The following is a 23287-nucleotide window of genomic DNA, read 5'->3' on the forward strand; positions in this document are numbered from 1 at the left end:
AACTGGCAAAGATTCAGTGGAAAATCTTCATCATGGGAAAAGAGAAACTGATCGAAGACAGTGACCTGGCAGCTACTGACACCCCAGGTGAGGAAGCAACAGACAGCATGCTATGGGAAGATGAGTTTTTGCAGGACTCCCAGTTGCAGGGAGGACCCAAGCAGTTAGGAGAACTTATCTGGTTGTCAGTCTGGAACCACTGCAGCGGAGACTCCAGACGCCTCGAGACTGCCTTGCCGCCCTCAAAGACTTCAAAAGCAGAATGGTGGAGAGCTACCAGATCGACTGCAACTGAGAATTTGGGTGAGTGGAAAATCCTGTCTGCAGACCAGACAGCCCTCCAGCCCCAGGATTCCCCTACCAGGCCCTCCAGACCCACAGACACAGAGAACCCCAGCCTGGGGCCTCTGCAGCAATGGGAGGTTTGGTAACCCCCACAAGTAGGAATCTTTCTTTTGCCTATTAATCATAGCCTTCCCCCGTGCTATGAATTATATTACCACAAATTATAACAGTGTGATGCTTATTTATGTACAATTTCTTACTACTTGCACTTACCCTTTTCTTTCCCTAAAGGAGCCATTAAAGGATCGTTTATTCGGTCAAAAAATTCTTCTTGGAAGCTGGTCATTCCCTCTTTAACAGTTTTGAATCCAGACAGCACTACTAGACGTTGAGGTCCAATCCACAAAGTGGATATATTTCCATATCGCTTTACATGCTGTGAAATGAATCAATGTTGAGCAATGTTATAATCAAATGAAATAGATTATTTACAGTTAATATGGCATCTACAGTCTTTCCTAAATTCTTACTGTGTTTCCCTGAAAGTTAGACCCAGCCCGATAGTAAGCCCTAGCTTGATTTTTGGGGCTGGGCCTAATATAAGCCCTACACCAAAACTAAGCCCTAATTTTAGGTGAGAAGCACCCCTAAAAATCAAACTAGGGTGGAGGTGGCCATGGTGAACCTGCCCCATGCACCCTGTAGGACCAGCACAACCAGGGGTTCCACACCCCGACACCTGCTGCACTGCTACTTGACTTCTGTGGCCGCTTACTGCCACTTGTGGCCGGACGCCATGTGGTGCATTATGCTTTTGTTGCTCCTCCTAGCAGGATGCTGTACTGTGCTTTGGGCCACTCCCGCTGCATGTGCACTTCAGGCCGCTTGCACTGCTTGCCCAGTGTTTCGGCCTGCTTCTGCTGTTTATGCAGCTCTTCGGGCTGCTTCCACTGCTTGCACAGTGATTCAGGCTGCTTCTGTTGCTCGCATGCTTTGAGCTGCTTTTGCTGCTTGTGCAGTGATTTGGGCCGCTTCCGCTGCTTGTACAGCATTTGGGGCAACTTCTGCTGCTTGCACAGTGCTTTGGGCCGCTTCCATTGCTTGTACAGTGCTTTGGGCCACTTCTGTTGCTTGCACAGTGCTATTGGATGCTTTCTGCTTGTTCACTTTGGGACGCTTCCTCTGCTTGTGAAGCATTTTGAGTTGCTTCCACTAGTTGCGCAGTAATTTGGGAGGCATCTGTTGCTCACGTGCTTTGGGCCACTTCTGTTGCTCACGCACTTCAGACCACTTCTTTTGCTTATGGCAGGAGGCCACATGGCTCTTTGGGCTGTTTCCGCTGCAGAAATGGTCCATAGAGCCACACAGCGTCCTGCTGGGAGGAGTAGAAATGGCACAAAGCACCATGCAGTGTCCTATTGGGAGAAGCGGCAACGGCACAATGCGCCATGTGGCATCCGGCCTCAAGTGATGGCAAGCGGTATAAAGTGATGGCAAGACAAGTATAAAGAGGGGGCACATAACTAAGGCACAATGTCGGCAAATAGCCCGAGTGTGCAAAGATGAAGTGAGGAAAGCTAAGGCTCAAAATGAAATAAGGCTTGCAACAACAACAACAAAAAAAACTTCTTTCAGCATGTAAAAAAGAAGAAAAAAGTTAAGGAAATGATTGGTCCATTAGTGGGAGAAAGTGACAAGAAGGTGACAAGCAACAGAGAGAAAGCAGAACTACTCAACTCGTTTTTTGCATCTATTTTTACACAAAGGGAAAAAAACAGAAAAAAGCAGTCCAACCTATCAAACAGTACCCTAAAAAACAGATTAGAAAGACAAGTTAAGATAGGCAAGAAAATGGTAAGTGAGCACCTGACCACCCTAGACCAGATGGACTACACCAGGGCTTTTCAACCTTTTCACCCATTGTACCACTTTTAGGGTATGGCAACATCCGAGTACCACCAGTCGCCTAGCAAGGAGTCAAAAACTTGATCACAAAAAAAAGGAAAAAAGTGATGAAGTTCAGGTAATCTTTGACTTACAACAGTTCACAGTGACTGTTTGAAGTTACAATGACACTGAAAAAAGTGCCCCCCAAGCCACAGCTGAGCAAGACACCTGTCTGCCTGCCTGGCGGTGCTCTTCCTTCTATCCAAGGTTTTCATTGTTGTGAGCATTTCTGTTGAGGATTGGCAGCAGGGGTGGGGAGCATTTCGGTTTTATTCTCCCCCATCTGCTGGGTGGTTGCAGCAGATTTTGGTCACTTCACATGACCCTGGGACACTGTGATTGTCATAAATATGAATCAGTTGCCAACCATCTAAATGTAAATCACAAGACCCTGGAGATGCTGCAACATTCCAGCTGATTGACACTTCTTCTGGGCTCAGAAGTGCCAGGATCAGCGCCGAGTTCCAGATGGAAACTGGCGCTGATCCTGGCACTTCCGCTGAGCTCTGACAGCCCTGCAGCTCCAGCCACCTCTTGCTCAGGCTTGTGCAATGCTACCACCGGTTCAGCTCATTCCCCTCCCCTGCTACCACTTTTCTAGGATGGTCGCGTACCACCTGCCAGGTGCTAATGTACCACTGGTGGTACCCATACCACTGGTTGAAAAGCCCTGATATAGGTGGTACCTTGCTCAATAGCAGTAATGTGGCTTAGGCCCGGGATAATTGCAGGACCGTCTGCTGCCAGGAATGATTTCCCATCGCCCTGTGTGCTCACACAGAAGGACCTCCTCAGGGTGCTGTCGGCCAGACAATGTTGGCTGGCGACCCCCAGGGGGAGGGCCTTCTCTGTTGGAGCACCTACTTTGTGGAATCAGCTACCCTGGGAGCTCCGGATGGCCCCAGACCTTCAGTCCTTTCGTCGTGACCTTAAGACATATCTTTTCCAACAGGCCGACCTGAACTGATGATAATGGCGTTTTAATTATGATTTTAAATGTTTTTATTGGTTTTAGTGGGACTTTGACATAATTTAATTCTTTTTTTAATATTTGTATTTATTGTATTTTATTGTTGTTAGCTGCCCTGAGTCCTTCGGGAGATAGGGCGGCATACAAGTTTCATTATAAATAAATAAATAAAATAAATAACTGTGAAAGGGATCTTGGAGTCCTAGTGGACAATCACTTAAATATGATCCAGCAGTGTGCTGCAGCTGCCAAAAAAACCAACACAGTGCTAGGCTGCATTAACAGAAGGATAGAATTAAGGTGGTACTCGATTATTGACATATACTAAAAGTGGTACAATCAGTGAAAAGGTTGAAAACCCCTGCTGTAAACCAGTTAAGGGTACAAAGAAAACCATCGAGAATTATTTTTCATACCATTGCTTGATTATTTAGAATGAAATACCTTAGAAATATAATCTTCACAAAGCCAAATCCCATAAGCCCCCAAGCTCCCAATGAGAGGTAGAGCCAAAGGACCGGGTGGCAAATGTCTTCGGGACCAGAGTTGTCTCAGGAAGAGGAGAATCAGCAGAGCAAGCAGCAAAACACACAAAAATGTTGTCATCGCCATCATTGTTGTGCTGGTTCTTTTTCTTTGATGCTCTCTAGCTGATCTGGAGTTGACTGTTTCCTTCTACCTGAAGTTTTTTTTGATGTTCTTCCTTCTTCCATTGATGGGAAAAGAATAGCAATATGTCTTTTAATGCTGTGTATGTTTAGTGTTTGTACTTCGTCAACAAGATATCACAATAACTGACATTAATTAGGTCACCTCTGACCATGTGCCATTTAATTAACAGAGAAAGAATTTTTTTAAAAAAAATAATAATCAAGGACTGTGTAATCCAATTTGTCCCTAGAATGATATTATGCCAGAATTTATTTGAAAATCATGACTTACCATATGTCTATGAAATCTCTCTTTTAAAAAAGGAGAATCTCGTGGGTCACAGAGGTGTTATTTACTCTACCACTATGTCTCTGCATATATTTGAAAGTCCATCATCGAAACACTATCATGAAAAAAAAAGCCCTCACTCAATTTCCACTGCAAATAAGAGAACGTCTTCATGAGAGCAACACATTGTTTGAGAACCGTGTCTGGATCTGTGCAGTTGATCAGTCTTCTGCAACTAAAACCAAAGAATGCCATGATCATAATAATTTTGGGCTGCTGTAATAAACCCTGCAGTAACTCTAGCTGGCCAACTTTGAAGCATCATTAAACCCCACAGAGCTCATGTGCCTCGAGTAGCAACTAGTCATACTTTATGATATTGTTTTTGGGTTATGGCCCAATATTTTATTATCCTTTTTATTCCTTAGCACGAAATTATTGATTACCTTCATGCATTTCATTCTGGGCACACAGAATGAAAGTTAAATCTGTTTCAAAAAGTATGTGATCGTTGGTCATTGAGATAAAAAAAGAGAGAGGCGGGCAGGGGGAATTGAAGCTCTGGTTCCCACGCCTGCTGTGGGTCCAAAAAGACCGAAAGTCACCCCCTAGAAGTTACAGACCAAGAGGGGACCCTTGTAGATCGTGGGAAGGTGGTAGCCGAACTGCTTGATCCCAGGAGCCCTCCAGAACAGCAGGAGAAATACTGGCTGCATCTACGTAGCCAGTTGGAAGCTGCTGACTGCCGGGAGAAAAAGCAGATTAATGCAAGCATAGCAACACTTTGGACTGGGGTGAAACTATTTTCCTTTTCTTCTCTACAATGTGAAAACCTGGTTTTTGGGGAAAAATCTAAAGGCAATTTCCCAGGGTTCAGGTGGGGGGTGTTATCCTTCCTGCAGAAAAAGGCGGTGGTTTAAGCGTCTGGAGGAAACAGAGAAGTCTACAATGTAAATGCAATAAAGAGAAATGGAAAAAAAGAAAAGTTTGGGGAGTTTTAAATTTCTTCTTCTTTTCATATATTATTTTATACTATTTTTGGAGATTATTGGACTAAACTTCGTTTAAACTAACTGGAAAATTACAAAGTGGGTATCTGAGGACATCTAGTGGCAAGAGCAAAGAACTGCACTACAATATTTACTGAACTTTTATATACAGGTAGTCCCCGAGGTATGAGCCTAATAGAGCCTGCCCATTAGGCTCATAATTGTCAAATGAATCAGACTCAATATTACAACATTTTGAAATCAAACTCATTAATTGAATCAGATGGGTCATTAAATGAACAAAGATTTGATATATTATTTCCTCCAATGGTTGCCTGAAATGAGAGACTTTTTCCGCCAGTGCTACAAGCTGTTTCCAGGTGTAATTCAGCCCCTTTCTGGTTTCAGTAACCACAGTACTTGTAAACTGCCTCCCAAGTAGGCAGTAGGCTTTTTTTTAAAAAAGCTCAAGCTTCTTCAGAGCAGGATGGAGAACTCTAGGAATGTAGCTGCCACTAAAGGAAAGCATCTCCAGTTTACAGAAATCTCCAATTGCTTTAAAACACACACACAAACACTTGCCAGCCATTAGCTTAAGCATCTCCAGCCAGGCATGCAGAGGGAGATGGGGTGGAGTTTACAGAACTGTTGGCTTGCAACAATAACTGAGATGGAATGGACCTTGAGGTCATCTAGTCTAACCCACTGCTCTCATAAGAGTGTACAGTACTGTACTGTATTTCTAATAAATACCTATCCAGACTCATGTTAAAAGAACACCCTCAACTTCTGGAGGCAATTTAAAACCTTTTTTAAAAAAAAAACAAAAAACAAAACACTTGTCAGAAGAATTTCCCCGGTTCGTTTCCAGCTGGGGAAAGCCGACAATGAAGAAATTTGAGGACATCAGCTACCACAAAGCAGGTCTTTATTTCAGGAAGGCAAAAAAAAGTGACAGAGAAGTGACTTCAGCATTCCTGCCTTGCAAGGTGGTCTCCCAGTTCTGAGTTGTGATTTTTATATGCTTTTTCTTCCCTAGGGCTGTGGTTTTGCTGGTTCCTTCTTTTGTGTTTTAATGGTTGTCCAATGTTCCCTTTCTTGTCTTAAGTGATATTTCTTTTCTCCAGTTTCTATTTTGCGAGTTAATCCCATCAGGGACAGGGCAATGAGTTCTTGGCGGCTTAGCTATCTGAGTTTCCCAATTGCTGGCTTGCCTCAGGCAAGGGGGGGCTTTGCAACATTTTATGAGGTGTCAGAGAAGTTCAACAAAAGGCTTTTACAGAAAAAAGTGTGTCTGCATGTTTTTCTAATGGGGATGAGAATATGGGAGTTTTGTCAGGGTAAATCTTCCAACACACTGTTCTCCAGCCAAAATCCAAAATCGGGTGGGGGAGGGGAAATTTCCTTCCAGTAGAGCAGTGGTCTTCAAACTTGGCCCTTTTATGACTTGTGGACTACAACTCCCAGAATTCCTTATCCAGGCACACTGGCTGAGGAATTCTGGGAGTTGAAGTCCACAAGTCATAAAAGGGCCAAGTTTGAAGACCCCTGCAGTAGAGCCTTGGTGGAGCAGTGGGCTAATGCCTCCTTAAGTAACACCAGCTGCCTGCAATTAGTGCAGGTTCGCATCCCACCAGGCTCAAGGTTGACTCAGCCTTCTATCCTTCCGAGGTCGGTAAAATGAGGACCCAGATTGTTGGGGGCAATAAGCTGACTTTGTAATAATGCCGCTTGGGGGGGGGAAGCCCTAATAAGCAGGCATATACATAGAATGAAGGCTATTGCACATTTGATTTGTGCTTAGATTGTAAGCCGTCCTGAGTCTTCGGAGAAGGGCGGGATATAAAATGGGATTAAAATAAAATATAAATAAATAAAATAAGTGTTAGCAGAGCAGCAGCCATATGCTATAAGTTTCAGGCAAATACAAACAAACAATCTTGCAAAATACTGTACTTACAAAACAATAAAAAGCAGAGCAATTCCCAAAGTAATTACAAACAACACAGTGCAGTACTATAGAGTAACAAACAATAATATTTTAAAATACTTACAGAAGTAATTCTAGCTCTCTACAAACCCAGTCCTCAAGTCCAGCAAAGCAGCTGATTTTCCACACGGAGCTCCAGGAAAACAAAAACAAATGGTCCTGCCAGCTGCAAAAATCTTGCTTGGCAATGTGACCAGGCACAAAAAAACCAAAAACCCCCCACAAAAACCCACTTCCAGCTTTTCGTAGGCCCGAACCAGCCCAGGTAAGTCACAGAGTTAAAATGGCCACCGCAGCAGCCGAGAGTGAATCCAAGTCACATGGTTAAAGAGGCCTGTTTTTGATGACAATAAATGCTTGTATCTAGGGGATTACCTGTACTTTGTCTAAAAAGCTAGAAGTTGGCTAGGTGCCTGGGCATAATATGAAATTTAAACCCTTTGATATTTAATGTTCCTGACCTTCACAGTCTTGTGTATTATAGCTGAAAAGAGAGGGCTTTCTCTGGGCTGCTTTTTGTTGTTGTTGTTGTTCTGCGGGATGGATTATAACTAAAGGATATAAACTATTTTGAAACCAACTGGTTTTTCTTTCCCCTTTGGATTATAAGTACTGTTTGAACTGCGTTTCTACAAGCTGCTTAAAGACAGAGAGAGTGTGGATTATAAATTCTTAACATCGGACTGGAGAACTATTAATGGACAGTGGAAACTGAAATAGTAAAAAAATCTCTTGGAGAAGGCCTGTGGACTACTAATTCAAATAGTAGACCTTGGTGGATTATAAATTTTGACTGAGGAGCAACTTTGGAGCCAGAACAGTTGTCTTTGGAAGTGAGCCCACTCCCTTTGGATTATAAATATTGTTTGAATTGTGACTATTATAACTACTTAACAATAGACTTAGCAAAAGAACTTCTGTTAGCAAGATAGTTTGGATTAATTTTTGGCAGAGGGGTAAAGTAAAAAAAAAACACTTCTTTTTTCCTCTTCACTTTTTAGCTCTCCTATTGGTTTGGGAGAGCCCAGTGGAATCTAAATTATAAACGTTGGTTTGTAGACCTATCTATGGGCAGTGGAAACGGAAACTGAAATTGTTCCTGTGTGTCCAGGAACAGGTGGTTCCCTAACAGGGAAAATTAATACTGATAAAAGGTGTCAGGAAAACATATATGCTGGCTTCCATTTTGTCTAATCTGTATATTACTGATATCCCTTCATTCAATCGATATGAATATCGTAAAGTTTTACTTTATGAAGATGACATGTTTATGTCATTTATACAGGTAGGGTTGAGAAGATTGGTGCACAGATTTAGTTCATATTATCTCCTAACTACCTGAATATCAATAAATCCAAAAGCAATTGCTTTTAGGAAGTGGTGGACTAGGTATACCTGGAGCTAGGAACACATAGATCCAAGTTAAATGCTACCTATACTTAGGTCTTGTTTTCACAAAAATGAAGCAGCCGGTAGAGGCCAAAAGTGCCCAACTGGCATGAGAGGTGCGGCACCCACCTCGGCCCAAAGAGTGCCAGGTTCAGCCCTTAGCCCGGTGCCTGCAGCACTGGGTAGGCACACAGCCTAGTGCACAGCAGCCCAAAGGTAGATTTATGAAAGTATTAAATTTTTTAAAATTCTTATGTTGGAATAGACAACACAGGAGTGATTAGAACCTTCATTTTGCAAAGTGATAAATAAACAGGCAGGGCTTTTCAACCCTTTCACCCACTGAAATTGGGTTGAATTCTTAGAAGGCAAATTCTAGTTCAAACTTACCAAGAAACCTTTCATAATTGGAATAAATTCAGCAGAGAGAGAGAGCGTTTTCCCCTTCAATCTGCTCAAATGAGACTACACATTTCTCTGTTGAAGATTTTTTCTTTTATATTCCTGCACTGGATAATGGGTGGAACTTGATAGTCTAAATGGTCCCTTCTAATTCTGCAGTTCTGCAATGATTTCAAAAAGTTTCTGGATCTGAATTCTGAAGAGAAGCATCTGTTTTAGATCAGGGCTTTTCAACCTTTTCACCCACTGTACCGCTTTTAGGAGGGACACGGTGGCTTAATGGGTTAGGACGCTGAGCTTGTCGATCAGAAGGTCGGCAGTTTGGCAGGTCGAATCCCTAGTGCCGCATAACAGAGTGAGCGCCTGTTACTCGTCCCAGCTTCTGCCAACCTAGCATTTCGAAAGCATGTAAAAATGCAGGTAGAAAAATAGGGACCACTACGGTGGGAAGGTAACAGCGTTCCGTGCGCCTTTGGCATCTAGTCATGCCGGCCACATGACCACGGAGACATCCTCGGACAAATGCTGGCTCTTTGGCTTTGAAATGGAGATGAGCACTGGCCCCTAGAGTTGGAAACGACCTTACCGCTTTTAGGATATGGCAACATCAGAGTACCACCAATCGACTAGCAAGGTGTCAAAAACTTGATGACCAAAAAAAAAAAAGGAAAAAAGTTATGAAGTACAGGCAGTCCTGTACTTATACATCCTCTCGCGACGCCCCATTCCCTCCCCCATGACTGAAAAAAGTGCCCTCCAAGCCACAGCCGAGCAAGACACCTGACTGCCCACCCAGCAGCACTCTTCCTCCTGTCTAAGGTTTTCATTGTTGTGAGCATTTCTGTTGAGGATTGGCAGTGGGGGTGTGGAAAATAACTGGAAGTAGCGAGAAAATTTAAAAATAAATATATGCTTTTAGTATTATCATGTAATCATATTATATATTTTATAATAATCATTTTATAATCAATTGCCTGAGTAGATGCTTTGAGTATATGGGGAAAAATACAGGCCTCAAGTGGAGGGAGGGGGAGAACAGGAGTTACCATGGGGCCCAGTGTGAGTCACCATCTAGGAATTGTTTTTAAGTATCTTCTGGTGCCTGGTACCCCTGGCAGGTGTAGAAGATGGGAGACATCTCTCCTCTAGAATTAATAAGCATGTACATATATGGTCTGAGTAAACAGGATAGTAGGGGAGGGATCTTATTAGTATAATGTAAGCAAACAGGGGCAGAGATAATGTATTCTGTTTAGGCACTTCTGATAGATTGTAACCTCCAAAGCCTAAGCCAATGGGGCCATGGGGGAGGGAATGGGGCGTCGCGAGAGGATGTATAATAATATGTGATTTTGGAATTTGGGGGTGTGGTTCAGTGCTTGGCTACATTGCATTGTTTGCCTTCCTGAATCCACCACGCTTTGCAAACCGTTAATTTTTAGACTTTGTTGTGAAGTCTAATAAACTTCTTTTCTATTTGCAACTCAAACAGAGTGTATTTCAATTTGTGACTATTTTTGTGTTTAACAGGGGTGGGTTGGCATGTGTTTGGTTTTTATCCCCCCCCCTACTGGGTGGTTGCAGCAGGGTTTGGTCACTTCACATGACCCTGGGACTGTAACCATCATTAATATGAATCAGTTGCCAAGCATCTGAATGTAAATCACAAGACCCTGGAGATGCTGCAACATTCCAGCTGATCAGTGCTTCTTCTGGGCTGCAAATCGCCAGGATCAGTGTTGAGCTTCAGCTGGAGCCTGGTGCTGATCCTGGCGTTTCTGCTGAGCACTGACAGCCCTGAAGAATTGCTGATCCTGGCGCTTCCGCTGAGCCCTGACAGCCCTGCAGCTCCAGCCATCTCTCGCTTGTGCAGTGCTGCCACCGGTTCAGTTCATTCCCCTCCCCCGCTACCACTTTTCTAGGATGGTCACGTACCACCTGCCAGGTGCCAATGTACCACAGGTGGTACCCGTACCACTGGTTGAAAAGCCTGAACTAAGGAACCATACTTTAAAAAAAATGTGAAGATTTTAAAATTAATTATAAGCAATGCTTCCATAAAAAGGCTGTTGATTGGGAACAACATGATAAAGTGGGACTTCAAAGATTGGATACTAATGGGAACCAGAAAGAACTAAATACCTTGGTACTCAACTCATTGAATTTGGTACTCAATGCATTTTGATGCAATCATTTTGTCCTGGTTATCATTGTTTGTTTGGTACTCAATACACAAGCTAGAACTTGTTGGTGTCCACTGTCTTGTGACTCATTCCTTATGGGAAAAATTTCATTGGTATTCGTCATTTTTGGTACTGATTGCACCTCCTGGAACCAATTAACGATGAGTACTGAGGTACCACTGTATTATAATTAAAGAAGAGACTCACTAATACAGAATGAAGCAAAGTAAACTAACTTTGGAATGGAACCCCCGGTTTAGGAAATCTGTTTTATTATACAGAAATGGTAGCAGAGGATTATTATATAGTCAAACAGATTGGTAGCAGAGGGGGGTTACAAAGCCAAACAAATCAAATAAAATGTACAATGTATAGTCACCATGGCCCTTGCTGCTTAAGTTACAACAGTCACAGGAAACTCTCCTCAGAACAAATAGAAGCAGATATTGTACCTAGTCCAGGTTCAGCCCTAATAATGGGATGAAAAATGCATTGGTGGCCTTGTGGATGTTCTGCACTGGGATCTAGATGGGTGGCATGCCCTTTTTCTTGTTCTGTTAATTCTGTCAGCAGCTTTTTATACCTTCAAGCATAGTATAATTTGGGGACATCTATGAAGTTTGCTGTGGCTGGAGAACATGAGGTCTATAGAGAAAATTTTAAAATTATTTATTTATTTATTTATTTAATTGATTTTATATACCGCCCTATTCCCAAAGGACTCAGGGCGGTTTACAGGGCGAGTTAAAACAATACAAATAAGTACACTTTAAAATAGAATTAAATTAAAGTTTTAAAGTTTAAATTAAAGTTTTAAAGTTATATCCAAAATCTATGTCCATGACAGCTCTAACAACAAGCTTTTGTAGCTATTATGCCACAATATGACAATTTATGGAATATATAGAATACTAGATTTTTCTGAAGCATCATTAAACTTTCACCAAACCATTGCAACTTCATGAAGAATTGTGGGACAACTGAAGCAACACAGACCATCTGCCTATTGATGGAAAAGCAACTTGAGAAACAAACCACCATAAATATGGCTGTCTCTGAGTTATTGCTCTTTATAATCAGTATGGATACTGTAATCAGAAACCTACAATTACAATGCCCACGGATGCTATTATCAGGGCTTTTTTTCTCATAGAACGCTCAGAATGGAGTTCCGGCACCTTTTTTGGATGGAACCTTGTAGGGTTGTATGACAGGTGTGAGTTCCAGCACCTTTTTGTTTTACAAAAAAAGCACCTGCTATTATATAGTGATGATACCTTAATACAGAGTGAAACATAAAGATCCTCTGAACCATTAACACAAAGGTGGAAATCTGTTTTAATGGTTTAGGAATGGGGGTCAGTATTAGACATTTCCTTAATTTGTTTATACATACTAAAACTATTACTTTGTTTGCTCAGTTATTTTGTACCCTTGGACCTTGCGCTTATCTTTGAAATATATCATTCTCCAGTTCCTTAGTTTGAAGTTTAAAAAAAATAAAAAATGGTTGTTGTTTTTATACTACTTACTTAAATCTGTCATACTGACTAAGCTTTACTTACAACGTTTTGTTCATTTATTTGGTATTCTCTCCAGAAATCCAGAGAGATATTTGTAAACAACTAGACCTGGGGTTTTTTTTAGCATGAATGTCGTCAGGAATCATTTATCATTGTCTGCTGATGCCCACAGGAATTATTCTTTCCAATGGCTCGGGGTGGAGATGAAAAACTGGGTATCATCCGCATATTGGTGATACCTCACCCCAAAGCCACAGATGATCTCACCCAGCGACTTCATATAGATGTTAAACAGGAGAGGGGAGAGAAACGACCCCTGAGGTACCCCGCAAGAAAGGGGCCTCAGGGTAGATCTCTGTCCCCCTGCCAATACGAACTGTGAATGGCCCGAGAGGTAGGAGGAGAACCATTGTAAAACAGTGCCTCCCACTCCCAACCCCTTGAGCCATCGCAGCAGGATACCATGGTCGATGATATCAAAAGCTGCTGAGAGGTCAAGTAGGACCAGGACAGAGGAGCAACCCATGTCCCGGGCCCACCAGAGATCATCTACCAGTGCGACCAATGCCATTTCCGTGCTGTAACCGGGCCTGAAACCGGACTGGTATGTCATCTACCAGTGCGACCAATGCCATTTCTGTGCTGTAACCGGGCCTGAAATCGGACTGGTATGGGTCCAGTTAGTCCGCTTCATCCAGGAATTGCAGGAGCTGACACGCCACAACACTCTCAACAAACTTCACTACAAAACAAAGGTTGCAGTTAGGACAATAATTATTCAATGAGGCCGGGTCCAGAGCAGGCTTCTTGAGAAGGGGCCTCACCACCGCCTCTTTTAAGGTGGAGGGGAAGACACCCTCTCTCAATGAAGCATTGACAACTGCCTGGAGCCAGCCCCCTGTCACCTCCTTGGTGGCCAAAACTAGCCAGGAGGGACATGGGTTCAATAAACAAGTTGTAGCACTCAGTTTACGTATAATCCTGTCCACATCATCCAAAGAGACAGGGTCAAACTCACCCCAAATGGTATAACCAAGACCTGCCGTCTCCACTCTGCCGGATTTCACTGAGTCGGAGTCCAAACCAGTCCGGATCTAAACGATTTTGTCCTGCAGATACTGTACAAATTCCTCAGCCCTACCCTGCAAGGGGTCATCCCTTGGTCACTGGTTAAGCAGTGAGCGGGTCACTCTAAACAGGGCAGCTGGGCGGTTATCTGCAGATGCAATGAGAGCGGAAAAGTAAACACGCTTTGCCACTTCCATCGCCACTAGGTAAGACTTAAGATAAGTTCTTAGCTGTGTTTGGTCAGATTCGGATCTGCTGGATCTCCAACAGCTCTCTAGACGTCTTATCTGGCGCTTCATCTCTCAGAGTCCCTTGGTGAACTGGCGGGCCACCCGGGATCTGCGCCGGGTCAGAGGCCGCAAAGGCACAACTTGATCCAAGGCCCCAGCAGCAGCCCTCTCCCAGGCTGCTACTATGGCCTCGGCAGAGTCATGGGCAAGGGAAGCAGGAAATGTCCCAAGCTTCATTTGAAACCTCTCAGGGTCCATTAGGAGCCTGGGGTGGAACCACCTGGTCAGTTCTGCCTCCCAGCGGTGGGGGGTGGCGTACTGAAAGTCTAGCCGGAGAAGAAAATGATCGGACCATGACAGGGATTCGATGGTTAAATCCCCCCTACCAAGATCATTAATCCACTGCCTAGAGATAAAAACCAGGTCCCTTCCAACCTCCACCTCCTCCTCCTCCTCCTCCTCCTCCTCCTCCTCCTCCTCCTCCTCCTCCTCCTCCTCCTCCTCATTATTATTATTATTATTATTATTATTATTATTATTATTATTATTATTATTATTATTATTATTATTATTATTATTGTGAAATGGAAGACTATATCCCACCACTTGACTATAAGCATATACTGGATACAATTCTGGCAATGACTGCAGAAATAAAAGTCAAATTTAAAGACAAATTTGATAGCACAAACTCACTAAATGTGACTCTTACTTTAGTTGATGAATTGACAATCTAAAAATGATCAGAGGATGAGGAATTCAACAACAAAACAGGGGACCTTAAAGTACAACAAGTACAATCTACTGAGAACCTTGAAGCCCAAACTTTGATTTCAACTATAAAACCTACATTCCAACAAGCAACAGAAGCTGAAGAAAGCAATACTAAGATGGAGGATGCCAAAGGCCTTCAAATACAGTACACTAAGACTTCAGCCAACCAAACAATAATTACAACACCAGATATGACCTCTTATGTAAGCCAGATGGACTGGAAAGAAGAAGAAGACCAGAGTGAACCAAGAACAACTGCACTACGCCAAACATGGAGACTGGATTTACTGGAACGAAAATTTAATGACTCCAAAGGGGTCATTTTCTATGATAGATTGATAACTGGATGGTCTCCCTGGATTCAAACCATGTGCATAGGAAGAAAGGAGACACATTTGAGAAGCTAAAGACAATGATATGGAAGCCTGCCTGGCACAAACAGAAAGCTAGAATTAGACTTCAATGAATTTCTCTCTTTTTTTCTGTTGTAAGTGTTAGGATTTGCAATAATAAAGCTTAATTTTTCTTCTTCTTTCAATTGTCATAAGATATAAATTGAGTCTATATTTAGGATTTAGATCTTTAAGGGAATGAAAACATACAGTACTTTCTTAACTATAGATGAATTGTAAGGATGACAAATAGCATATGTATGTATGACAGATATGATAATTACTATATAATGAATTAGATTCGCTATTAGAATATAACTTTGAATTATATTATAGAATTTGCAATGATATAATAAAAGATATTATTTTTAAAATGGATGAACTACTAAAATGTTAAATAGAATATATTTGTTGTAATGATAGAGCTAAAAATCTTTCTTAGTGGGCTAAGGGGAATCTTTAAAAGATACATATTGATCTTATACTTGACTTCTAGACCTCTAAAGGAAAGGAAAGTTAGCTATCAGAATTGACTTATATTACAGAATTTGGAAGGATACAATAACAGATATTTTCTCAATAATTAGTGAACTTTTAAAACCTTAAATAGAATAAATTTGTATAATATAAGAATGCACTGAAATGAACAATATATGTATTTTAGACAGGATAATTACTACATAATGAAATGGGGAAATGTGGGTTACCCAAAAACTAAATTTTCTTTTATATATTATAGGCTAATTCAGACTACCTTATTCCAATTAGGTAAAATGTAAAAACAGGATATGTATATGTGAGATTATAATGAAAATTGTTCTAATTGATTGTGTTTCAATTAGAAATGTATTAATTTGATTAATTTGACTATGCTATCACAACTAAGGGAACTGGAGAGGGAATTCTTGTTGATGTAACTTGACCTATTTACATATGACTTTGTTATTTACTATCGTTTACTTCTAATTACCCAATCACCGTATTGCTTCATAAATACCTGGATGTAAAACTAAAAAATCAATAAAACTTATATTAAAAAAAAAGAAACTGGACAGCCATTTGTCCAAAAAGGTATAGGGATTCCTGCCTGAGCAGTGGGTTGGACTAGATGATCTCCAAGGTCCCTTCCAATATTATTATTGTTGTTGTTGTTGTTGGCCACTGGAACAGCTGGCCTTCAGAAATCGTGGATGCTCCATCACTGGAGATTTTAAAGAAGAGATTAGACAGTCACTTGTCTGAAATGGTATAGGTTCTCCTACTTGAGCAGGGAGGGAGCTGGACTAGAAGACCTCCAAGGTCCCTTTCAGCTCTATTCTTTTCTACCTAGTCTGAACAGGTTCATTAGGCCAGTTCAGTCATTGGGATACAACTCTTAAATCTTTTACTCCAGGTGGATCCTGAAGTGTGATTTCACTGATGAACCTGCAAATGATCTGAATCTTCCTGGGACTGATGAAAGAGCAGCCATATTGAAGTATTGTTCTTCATATGATCAGGAATGAGCTTTTTCTCTCTCTAGCTGAAACATGTCTCTAAGAATGCCCTTGTGTCACTTGGAAGACAGTCATCAACAATATTCCCAGTTCATAAACTGTTCCCCCTGCCATTTTTGTTCTCCTCTCTTGTCACTGTTGCTTGGAGATACCAAGTAAAAACCTTTTGGTTTTTTCCCTTCCAGGGATAGAATCTTGATGTTTCTGTACAATTTTAGCATCACCAAATAATTCTAAAGGTTCAGCTACTTAAAAATAATCTGCTACTACTACTTGAAAGTTATGGTTCTTTAACTTCCATCTTGAGTTGGATGATTCGTTTACCTCTGTTTTTTTTAATATAAAATAGTGGAACCCAGAAGAAGAATATAAGAAATTATTATTGAGAAAGTGTTGTTTCAACTTGATTTAGCAATTATAATGGTGTCTATTGGAGGAATATTACTACAGTATGATAATTCCACCAACAGTAGTGCAGTTTTCCTTCAAATTACTTCTGAAATATAAAATTTAAGTATCTTCCATTGCTAAAACCTTTGGTGCAGGATAATGTGCCAGAATGGGAGAGATAGCTGAATGAAACTTTACAAGCACCAATATCTAGGTCTTATATCACCTTTGTACATGTAAAGTGACTACACAAAAACCTGTTATATTGCTTCATCCCTCAACCACCTACATCTAAATCATTATCTCTAAAACAGAATTCAGATCCAGAAACTTTTTGAAATCATTGTAGAACTGCAGAATTAGAAGGGACCATTTAGGCTATCAAGTTCCACCCATTATCCAGTGCAGGAATATAAAAGAAAAAATCTTCAACAGAGAAATGTGTAGTCTCATTTGAGCAGATTGAAGGGGAAAACGCTCTCTCTCTCTGCTGAATTTATTCCAATTATGAAAGGTTTCTTGGTAAGTTTGAACTAGAGTTTGCCTTCTAAGAATTCAACCCCATTATTTCACATGCCCCTTCATGGATTACTGCCTTGTCGTGGCAAAGGGGCTTGAATAATTCAATGAAGCTATGAGCTATGCCGTGCAGGGCCACCCAAGACGGACAGGTCATAGCAGAGAGTTCTGACAAAACGTGATCCACTGGAGAAGGAAATGGCAACCCACTCCAGTATCTTTGCCATGAAAACCCTATGGACAGTACCAAAAGGCAAAACGATATGACGCTGGAAGATGAGCCCCTCAGGTCGGAAGGCGTCCAATATGCTACTGGGGAAGAGCAGAGGGCTAGTACTAGTAGCACCAGAAAGAATGAAGCGACTGGGCCAAAGCCGAAAGGATGCTCAGCTGTGGATGTGTCTGGTGGTGAAAGGAAAGTCCGATGCTCTAAAGATTTTTTCTCCATAGGAACCTGGAATGTAAGATCCATGAATCAAGGAAAGCTGGACGTGGTCAAACAAGAAATGACAAGACTGAACATCGACATCTTAGATATCAGCGAACTGAAATGGACAGGAATGGGTGAATTTAATTCAGATGACCGTCAGGTATACTACTGTGGGCAAGAATCCCTCAGAGGAAATGGAGTAGCCTTCATAGTCAATAAAAGAGTAGGAAAAGCAATACTGGGATACAATCCTCAAAATGCAGAGTGATCTCAGTTCGAATCTAAGGCAAACCATTCAATATCATAGTAGTCCAAGTCTATGCCCCAACCATCAGTGCTGAAGAGGATGAAATTGATTGGTTCTATGAAGCCCTACAACACCTTATAGAACTAACACCAAAAAATTATGTCCTTATCATCATGGGGGATTGGAATGCTAAAGTATGAAGCCAAAAGATAAGCAGAATAACAGGCAAGTTTGGCCTTGGAGTACAAAATGAAGCAGGGCACAGGCTGATAGAATTTTGTCAAGAGAATATGATGGTCATAGCAAACGCTCTTTTCCAACAACCCAAGAGACAGCTCTACACATGGACATCACCAGACGGTCAACACAGAAATCAGATTGACTATGTGCTCTGCAGCCAAAGATGGAGAAGCTCTATACAGTCAGTAAAAACAAAACCAGGAGCTGACTGTGGCTCAGACCAGGAGCTTCTCATTGCAAAGTTTAGGCTTAAACTGAATAAAGTAGGAAAAAGTACTAGGCCACTCAGGTATGAATTAAATCATATCCCTGTTGAATATACAGTAGAGGTGACAAATAGATTTAAGAAATTAGATCTGACAGACAGAGTGCCTGAAGAACTATGGACAGAGGTTCGCAACATTGTACAAGAGGTAGCAATTAAAACCATCCCAAAGAAAAAGAAAAGCAAGAAAATAAAATGGCTGTCTGAGGAAGCTTTGCAAATAGCTGAAGAAAGGAGGGAAGCGAAAGGCAAGGGAGAAAAAGAAAGATACGCCCAATTGAATGCAGAATTCCAGAGAATAGCTAGAAGAGATAAGAATGCCTTCTTAAATGAACAGTGAAAAGAAATAGAAGAAAACAAAAGAATACGGAGGACCAGAGATCTTTTCAAGAAAATTGGAGAGATGAACGGAATGTTTCATGAAAAAATGGGCATGATAAAGGACCAAAATCGCAGGGACCTAACAGAGGCAGAAGAGATTAAGAAGAGGTGGCAAAATTACACAGAAGAACTATACAAGAATGAGCTTAACATCCCTGATAATCACAATGAGGTGGTCACTGACCTCGAGCCAGACATCCTAGAATGTGAAGTGAAGTGGGCCTTAGAAAAGCTGAGCAACAACAAAGCTAGTGGAGGTGACAGTATTCCAGCTGAGCTATTCAAAATCTTAAAAGATGATGCAGTAAAAGTGCTACACTCAATTTGCCAGCAAATTTGGAAAACTCAACAGTGGCCACAGGATTGGAAAAGATCAGTTTACATTCCAATTCCAAAGAAAGGCAGTGCCAAAGAATGTTCAAACTATCGCACCATTGCACTCATTTCACATGCTAGTAAAGTTATGCTTAAAATCCTACAAGCTAGACTCCAGCAGTATGTGGATCAAGAACTACCAAAAGTACAGGCAGGATTTCAAAGAGGCAGAGGAACTAGAGATTAAATTGCCAACATACGGTGGATCATGGAGAAAGCTAGAGAGTTCCAGAAGAACATCTACTTCTGCTTCATTCACTATGCTAAAGCCTTTGATTGTGTGGATTATAACAAACTGTGGCACGTACTTAAAGAGATGGGCGTACCAGACCATCTTATTTGTCTCTTGAGAAACCTATATGTGGGCCAAGAAGCAACAGTGAGAACTGGACACGGAACCATGGATTGGTTCAAAATTGGGAAAGGAGTCCAGCAAGGCTGTATACTGTCGCCCTGCCTATTTAACTTATTTGCAGAGCACATCATGAGAAAGGCAGGGCTAGATGAATCAAAAGTTGGAATTAAGATTGCCGGAAGAAATATCAACAACCTAAGATATGCAGATGATACCACTCTAATGGCAGAAAATGAAGAAGAACTAAAGAGCCTCTTGTTGCGGATGAAGAAGGAGAGTGCAAAACTTGGGTTGAAACTTAACATCAAGAAAACCAAGATCATGGCATCCAGCCCCCTCAATTCCTGGCAAATAGATGGGGAAGAAATGGAGGTAGTGACATATTTTATTTTCCTGGGCTCCAAGATCACTACAGATGGGGACTATAGTCAAGTAATTAAAAGACGCTTGCTCCTGTGTAGGAGAGCCATGGCAAATCTAGACAGCACACTAAAAAGCAGAGACATCACCCTGTCAACAAAAGTGTGTATAGACAAGGCTATGGTCTTCCCAGTTGCAATGTATGGCAGTGAAAGTTGGACCATAAAAAAGGGTGAGCGCCAAAGAATTGAGGCCTTTGAACTATGGTGCTGGAGAAGACTCCTGCGAGTCCCTTGGACTACAAGGTGATCAAACCAGTCAGTCCTAGAGGAGATCAACCCCGACTGCTCTTTAGAAGGCCAGATCCTGAAGTTGAAACTCAAATCCTTTGGCCACCTAATGAGAAGGAAGGACTCACTGGAGAAGAGCCTAATGCTGGGAAAGATTGAGGGCAATAGAAGAAGGGGACGACAGAGAATGAGGTGGCTGGATGGAGTCACTTGAAGCAGTAGGCGTGAGTTTAAATAGACTCCAGAAGATGGTAGAGGACAGGAAGGCCTGGAGGAACGTTGTCCATAGGGTCGCGATGGGTTGGACACGACTTCGCAGCTAACAACAACATTTCACATCCTGCCCTGTGAAATGTTAGTGAGCAGGTTGTGGCTTGAATATTTTGGCATGATGTGGAAAACAACTCATCAGGTTCCATCACTATTATTTGATTAATTAAATTTCTCATCTTGCAAGACTATTTTACTAGTCTAATATATTTTTCTGCAATAATGGTACAAAGAAAACTATTGAGAATTATTTTGCATAATACTGCTTGATTATTTAGAATGAAATACCTCACGGAAATAATCTTCATGAAGCCCAATCCCATAAGCCCCCAAGCTCCCAATGAGAGGTAGAGCCAAAGGACTGGGAGGCAAATGTCTTTGGGACCAGAGTTGTCTCAGGAAGAGGAGACCCAGCAGAGCAAGCAGCAAAACACACAGAAATGTTGCAATCGCCATCATTGTCCTGCTGGTTCTTTTTCTTTGATGCTCTCTAGTTGATCCGGAGTTGACTGTTTCCTTTTACCTGAAGTATTTTGATGTTCTTCCTTCCTTCATTGATGGGAAAAGAATAGTAATATGTCTTTTGATGCTTTGTATGATTAGTGTTTGTACTTTGTCAACAAAATATCACAATAACTGACATTAATTAGTTCACCTCTGCCATTTAATTAACAGAGATTTTTTTAAAAAAATCAAGCAGTGTGTAACCCAATTTGTCCCTAGCATGATATTATGCAGAATTTATTTGAAAATCATGACTTATCATATGTCCATGAAATCTCTGTTAATATAAAGAAGAATCTTGTGGGTCACAAAGGTGTTATTTACTCCACCACTATGTCTCTGCATACATTTGAAAGTCCATCATCAGAACTGTTGGCTTGCAACAGTAACTGAGATGGAACGGACCTTGAGGTCATCTAGTCTAACCAACTGCTCTGATAAGAGAGTACAGTACTGGACTGTATTTCTGATAAATGCCTATCCAGACTCTTCTTAAAAGCCTCCAGTGAGAGAACACCCAGAACATCTGGAGACAATTTAAATTTAAAACCTTTTTTAAAAAAAACCCTGCTCCTTATCAGGACAGGCCTCTCCAGCCAAACTGCAAAATGGGTTGGGGGAGAGGGAAATTTCCTTCCAGTAAGTGTTAGCAGAATCTCTTTTGGGTCTGTGCTAGGAAAAGGAGCAGCAGCCACCACATGCTATAAGTTTCAGGCAAATGCAAACAATCAATCTTGCAAAATACTGTACTTACAAAACAAAAAGCAGAGCAATTCCCAACGTAATGACAAACAATACAGTACAGTACTGTAGAGTAACAAAAAAGAATATTTTAAAATACTTACAGAAGTAATTCTAGCTCTCTACAAGCCCAGTCCTCAAGTCCAGCAAGCAGCAGATCTTCCACACGGAGCACCAGGAAAACAAGAACAAATGGTCCTGCCAGCTGTAAGAATCTTGCTTGGCAATGTGACCAGGCACAAACCAAAGCTCACCACTTCTGGCTTCTTGTAGGTCCGAACCGGCCCAGGCAAGTCACAAGTCACAGAGTTAAAATGGCTGCTGCAGCAGCCGAGACTGAATCCAAGTTACATGGCTACAGAGGCCAGTTTTTGATCACAATTTTGAATTTTTAACGTAAGTGCCTGTTATGTATACAGAGTTCTTACAGCATTGAGCCACCATCTTTGCCAAGTTAGATTTGGTGCAGGCGAATCAGCAGCTCCCCGTTACCAAGGAAACGGCAGACGCTCAGACAATAGTGACACATAGAGGAGCTTTCAGAGTCAATCGCTTGCAGTTTGGCATCTCTGTAGCTCCTGGGATATTCCAAGAAGTGATGGAAAGGACTCTGAAGGGAATTCCTGGGGTATGTCCTTATTTTGATGATGTTCTGATTGCTGGAGAATCTGAGGAGATCTTGGCTGACAGGCTGCAGGCTGTTTTAAGCAGATTCCGCTCTGTTGGGCTCAAACTAAAATGGGGTAAGTGCAGCATAGGAGTGGCATCCACTGAATTCTTAGGGGTCAGGATTGATGCCAAGGTAGTGCACCCTACAGACTCTAAGTTGAGGGCAATAAAAATGGCTCCAACCCAAAAGGCTGAATTGCAAGCTTTCCTGGGGTTACTTAATTTCTACCATGCGTTTTTGCCCCACAAAGCAGCAATTGCGGAGCCCTTACACAGATTATTAGATAAGAAATCCCCATGGAACTGGACTTCAATCCATGAACAGAGTTTCAGGAATCTTAAACAACTATTGTCCAGTGACTCAACTGTCACGCATTTTATGGAAAATTAGCCCATATGCATCGCTTGTGATGGATCCCCTTATGGCGTGGGTGATGTATTGAGTCATATAGAAGAAAATGGGGAGCAAAGGCCCATTGCATATTAGTCCCGAACTCTGTCAAGGGCAGAAAGGAATTATGCCCAAGTTGACAAGGAGGCCTTAGCAATTGTGACAAGAGTCAAGAAATTCCATGATTATCTGTATGGCAGAGAATTCACTATTTTTACAGATCACAAACCATTGTTGGGTTTGTTCACAACTGAAAAACAAACACCACAAATTCTTTCCCCAA

The 23287-nt window shown here is 41.6% G+C and overlaps 2 protein-coding genes across 6 annotated transcripts in view; both read right to left on the reverse strand.

Moving 5' to 3' along the window:
- LOC310641153 (cytochrome P450 2J2-like) overlaps positions 1-7454 on the reverse strand; it is a 34833-nt gene extending 27379 nt beyond the window's left edge. Inside the window, exons 1-4 of one of the 5 annotated variants that reach the window (XM_083363982.1) lie at positions 7185-7454; positions 4145-4256; positions 3647-3905; positions 559-721 (exon numbers count right to left, since the gene is read on the reverse strand). In XM_083363982.1, coding sequence (XP_083220108.1) covers positions 559-721; positions 3647-3817 — 334 coding nt within the window. In that variant the 5' untranslated portion in view covers positions 3818-3905; positions 4145-4256; positions 7185-7454. Of the gene's footprint in view, positions 1-558; positions 722-3646; positions 3909-4144; positions 4257-7184 lie in introns of all 5 variants that reach the window. The other 4 variants (XM_083363981.1, XM_083363980.1, XM_083363979.1 and 1 more) reach the window with 4 other exon arrangements.
- Positions 1-22170, reverse strand: part of LOC310641156 (cytochrome P450 2J5-like) — an 86089-nt gene extending 63919 nt beyond the window's left edge. The window contains exons 1-2 of the mRNA XM_083363986.1: positions 22049-22170; positions 20988-21248 (exon numbers count right to left, since the gene is read on the reverse strand). Coding sequence (XP_083220112.1) covers positions 20988-21158 — 171 coding nt within the window. The 5' untranslated portion in view covers positions 21159-21248; positions 22049-22170. The remainder of the gene's footprint in view (positions 1-20987; positions 21249-22048) is intronic.
- Between the last annotated feature and the right edge of the window lie 1117 nt (positions 22171-23287).

Source organism: Vipera ursinii (genome assembly GCF_947247035.1).
Source record: "Vipera ursinii genome assembly, chromosome: 5".
NCBI classification, from domain to species: Eukaryota; Metazoa; Chordata; class Lepidosauria; order Squamata; family Viperidae; genus Vipera; species Vipera ursinii.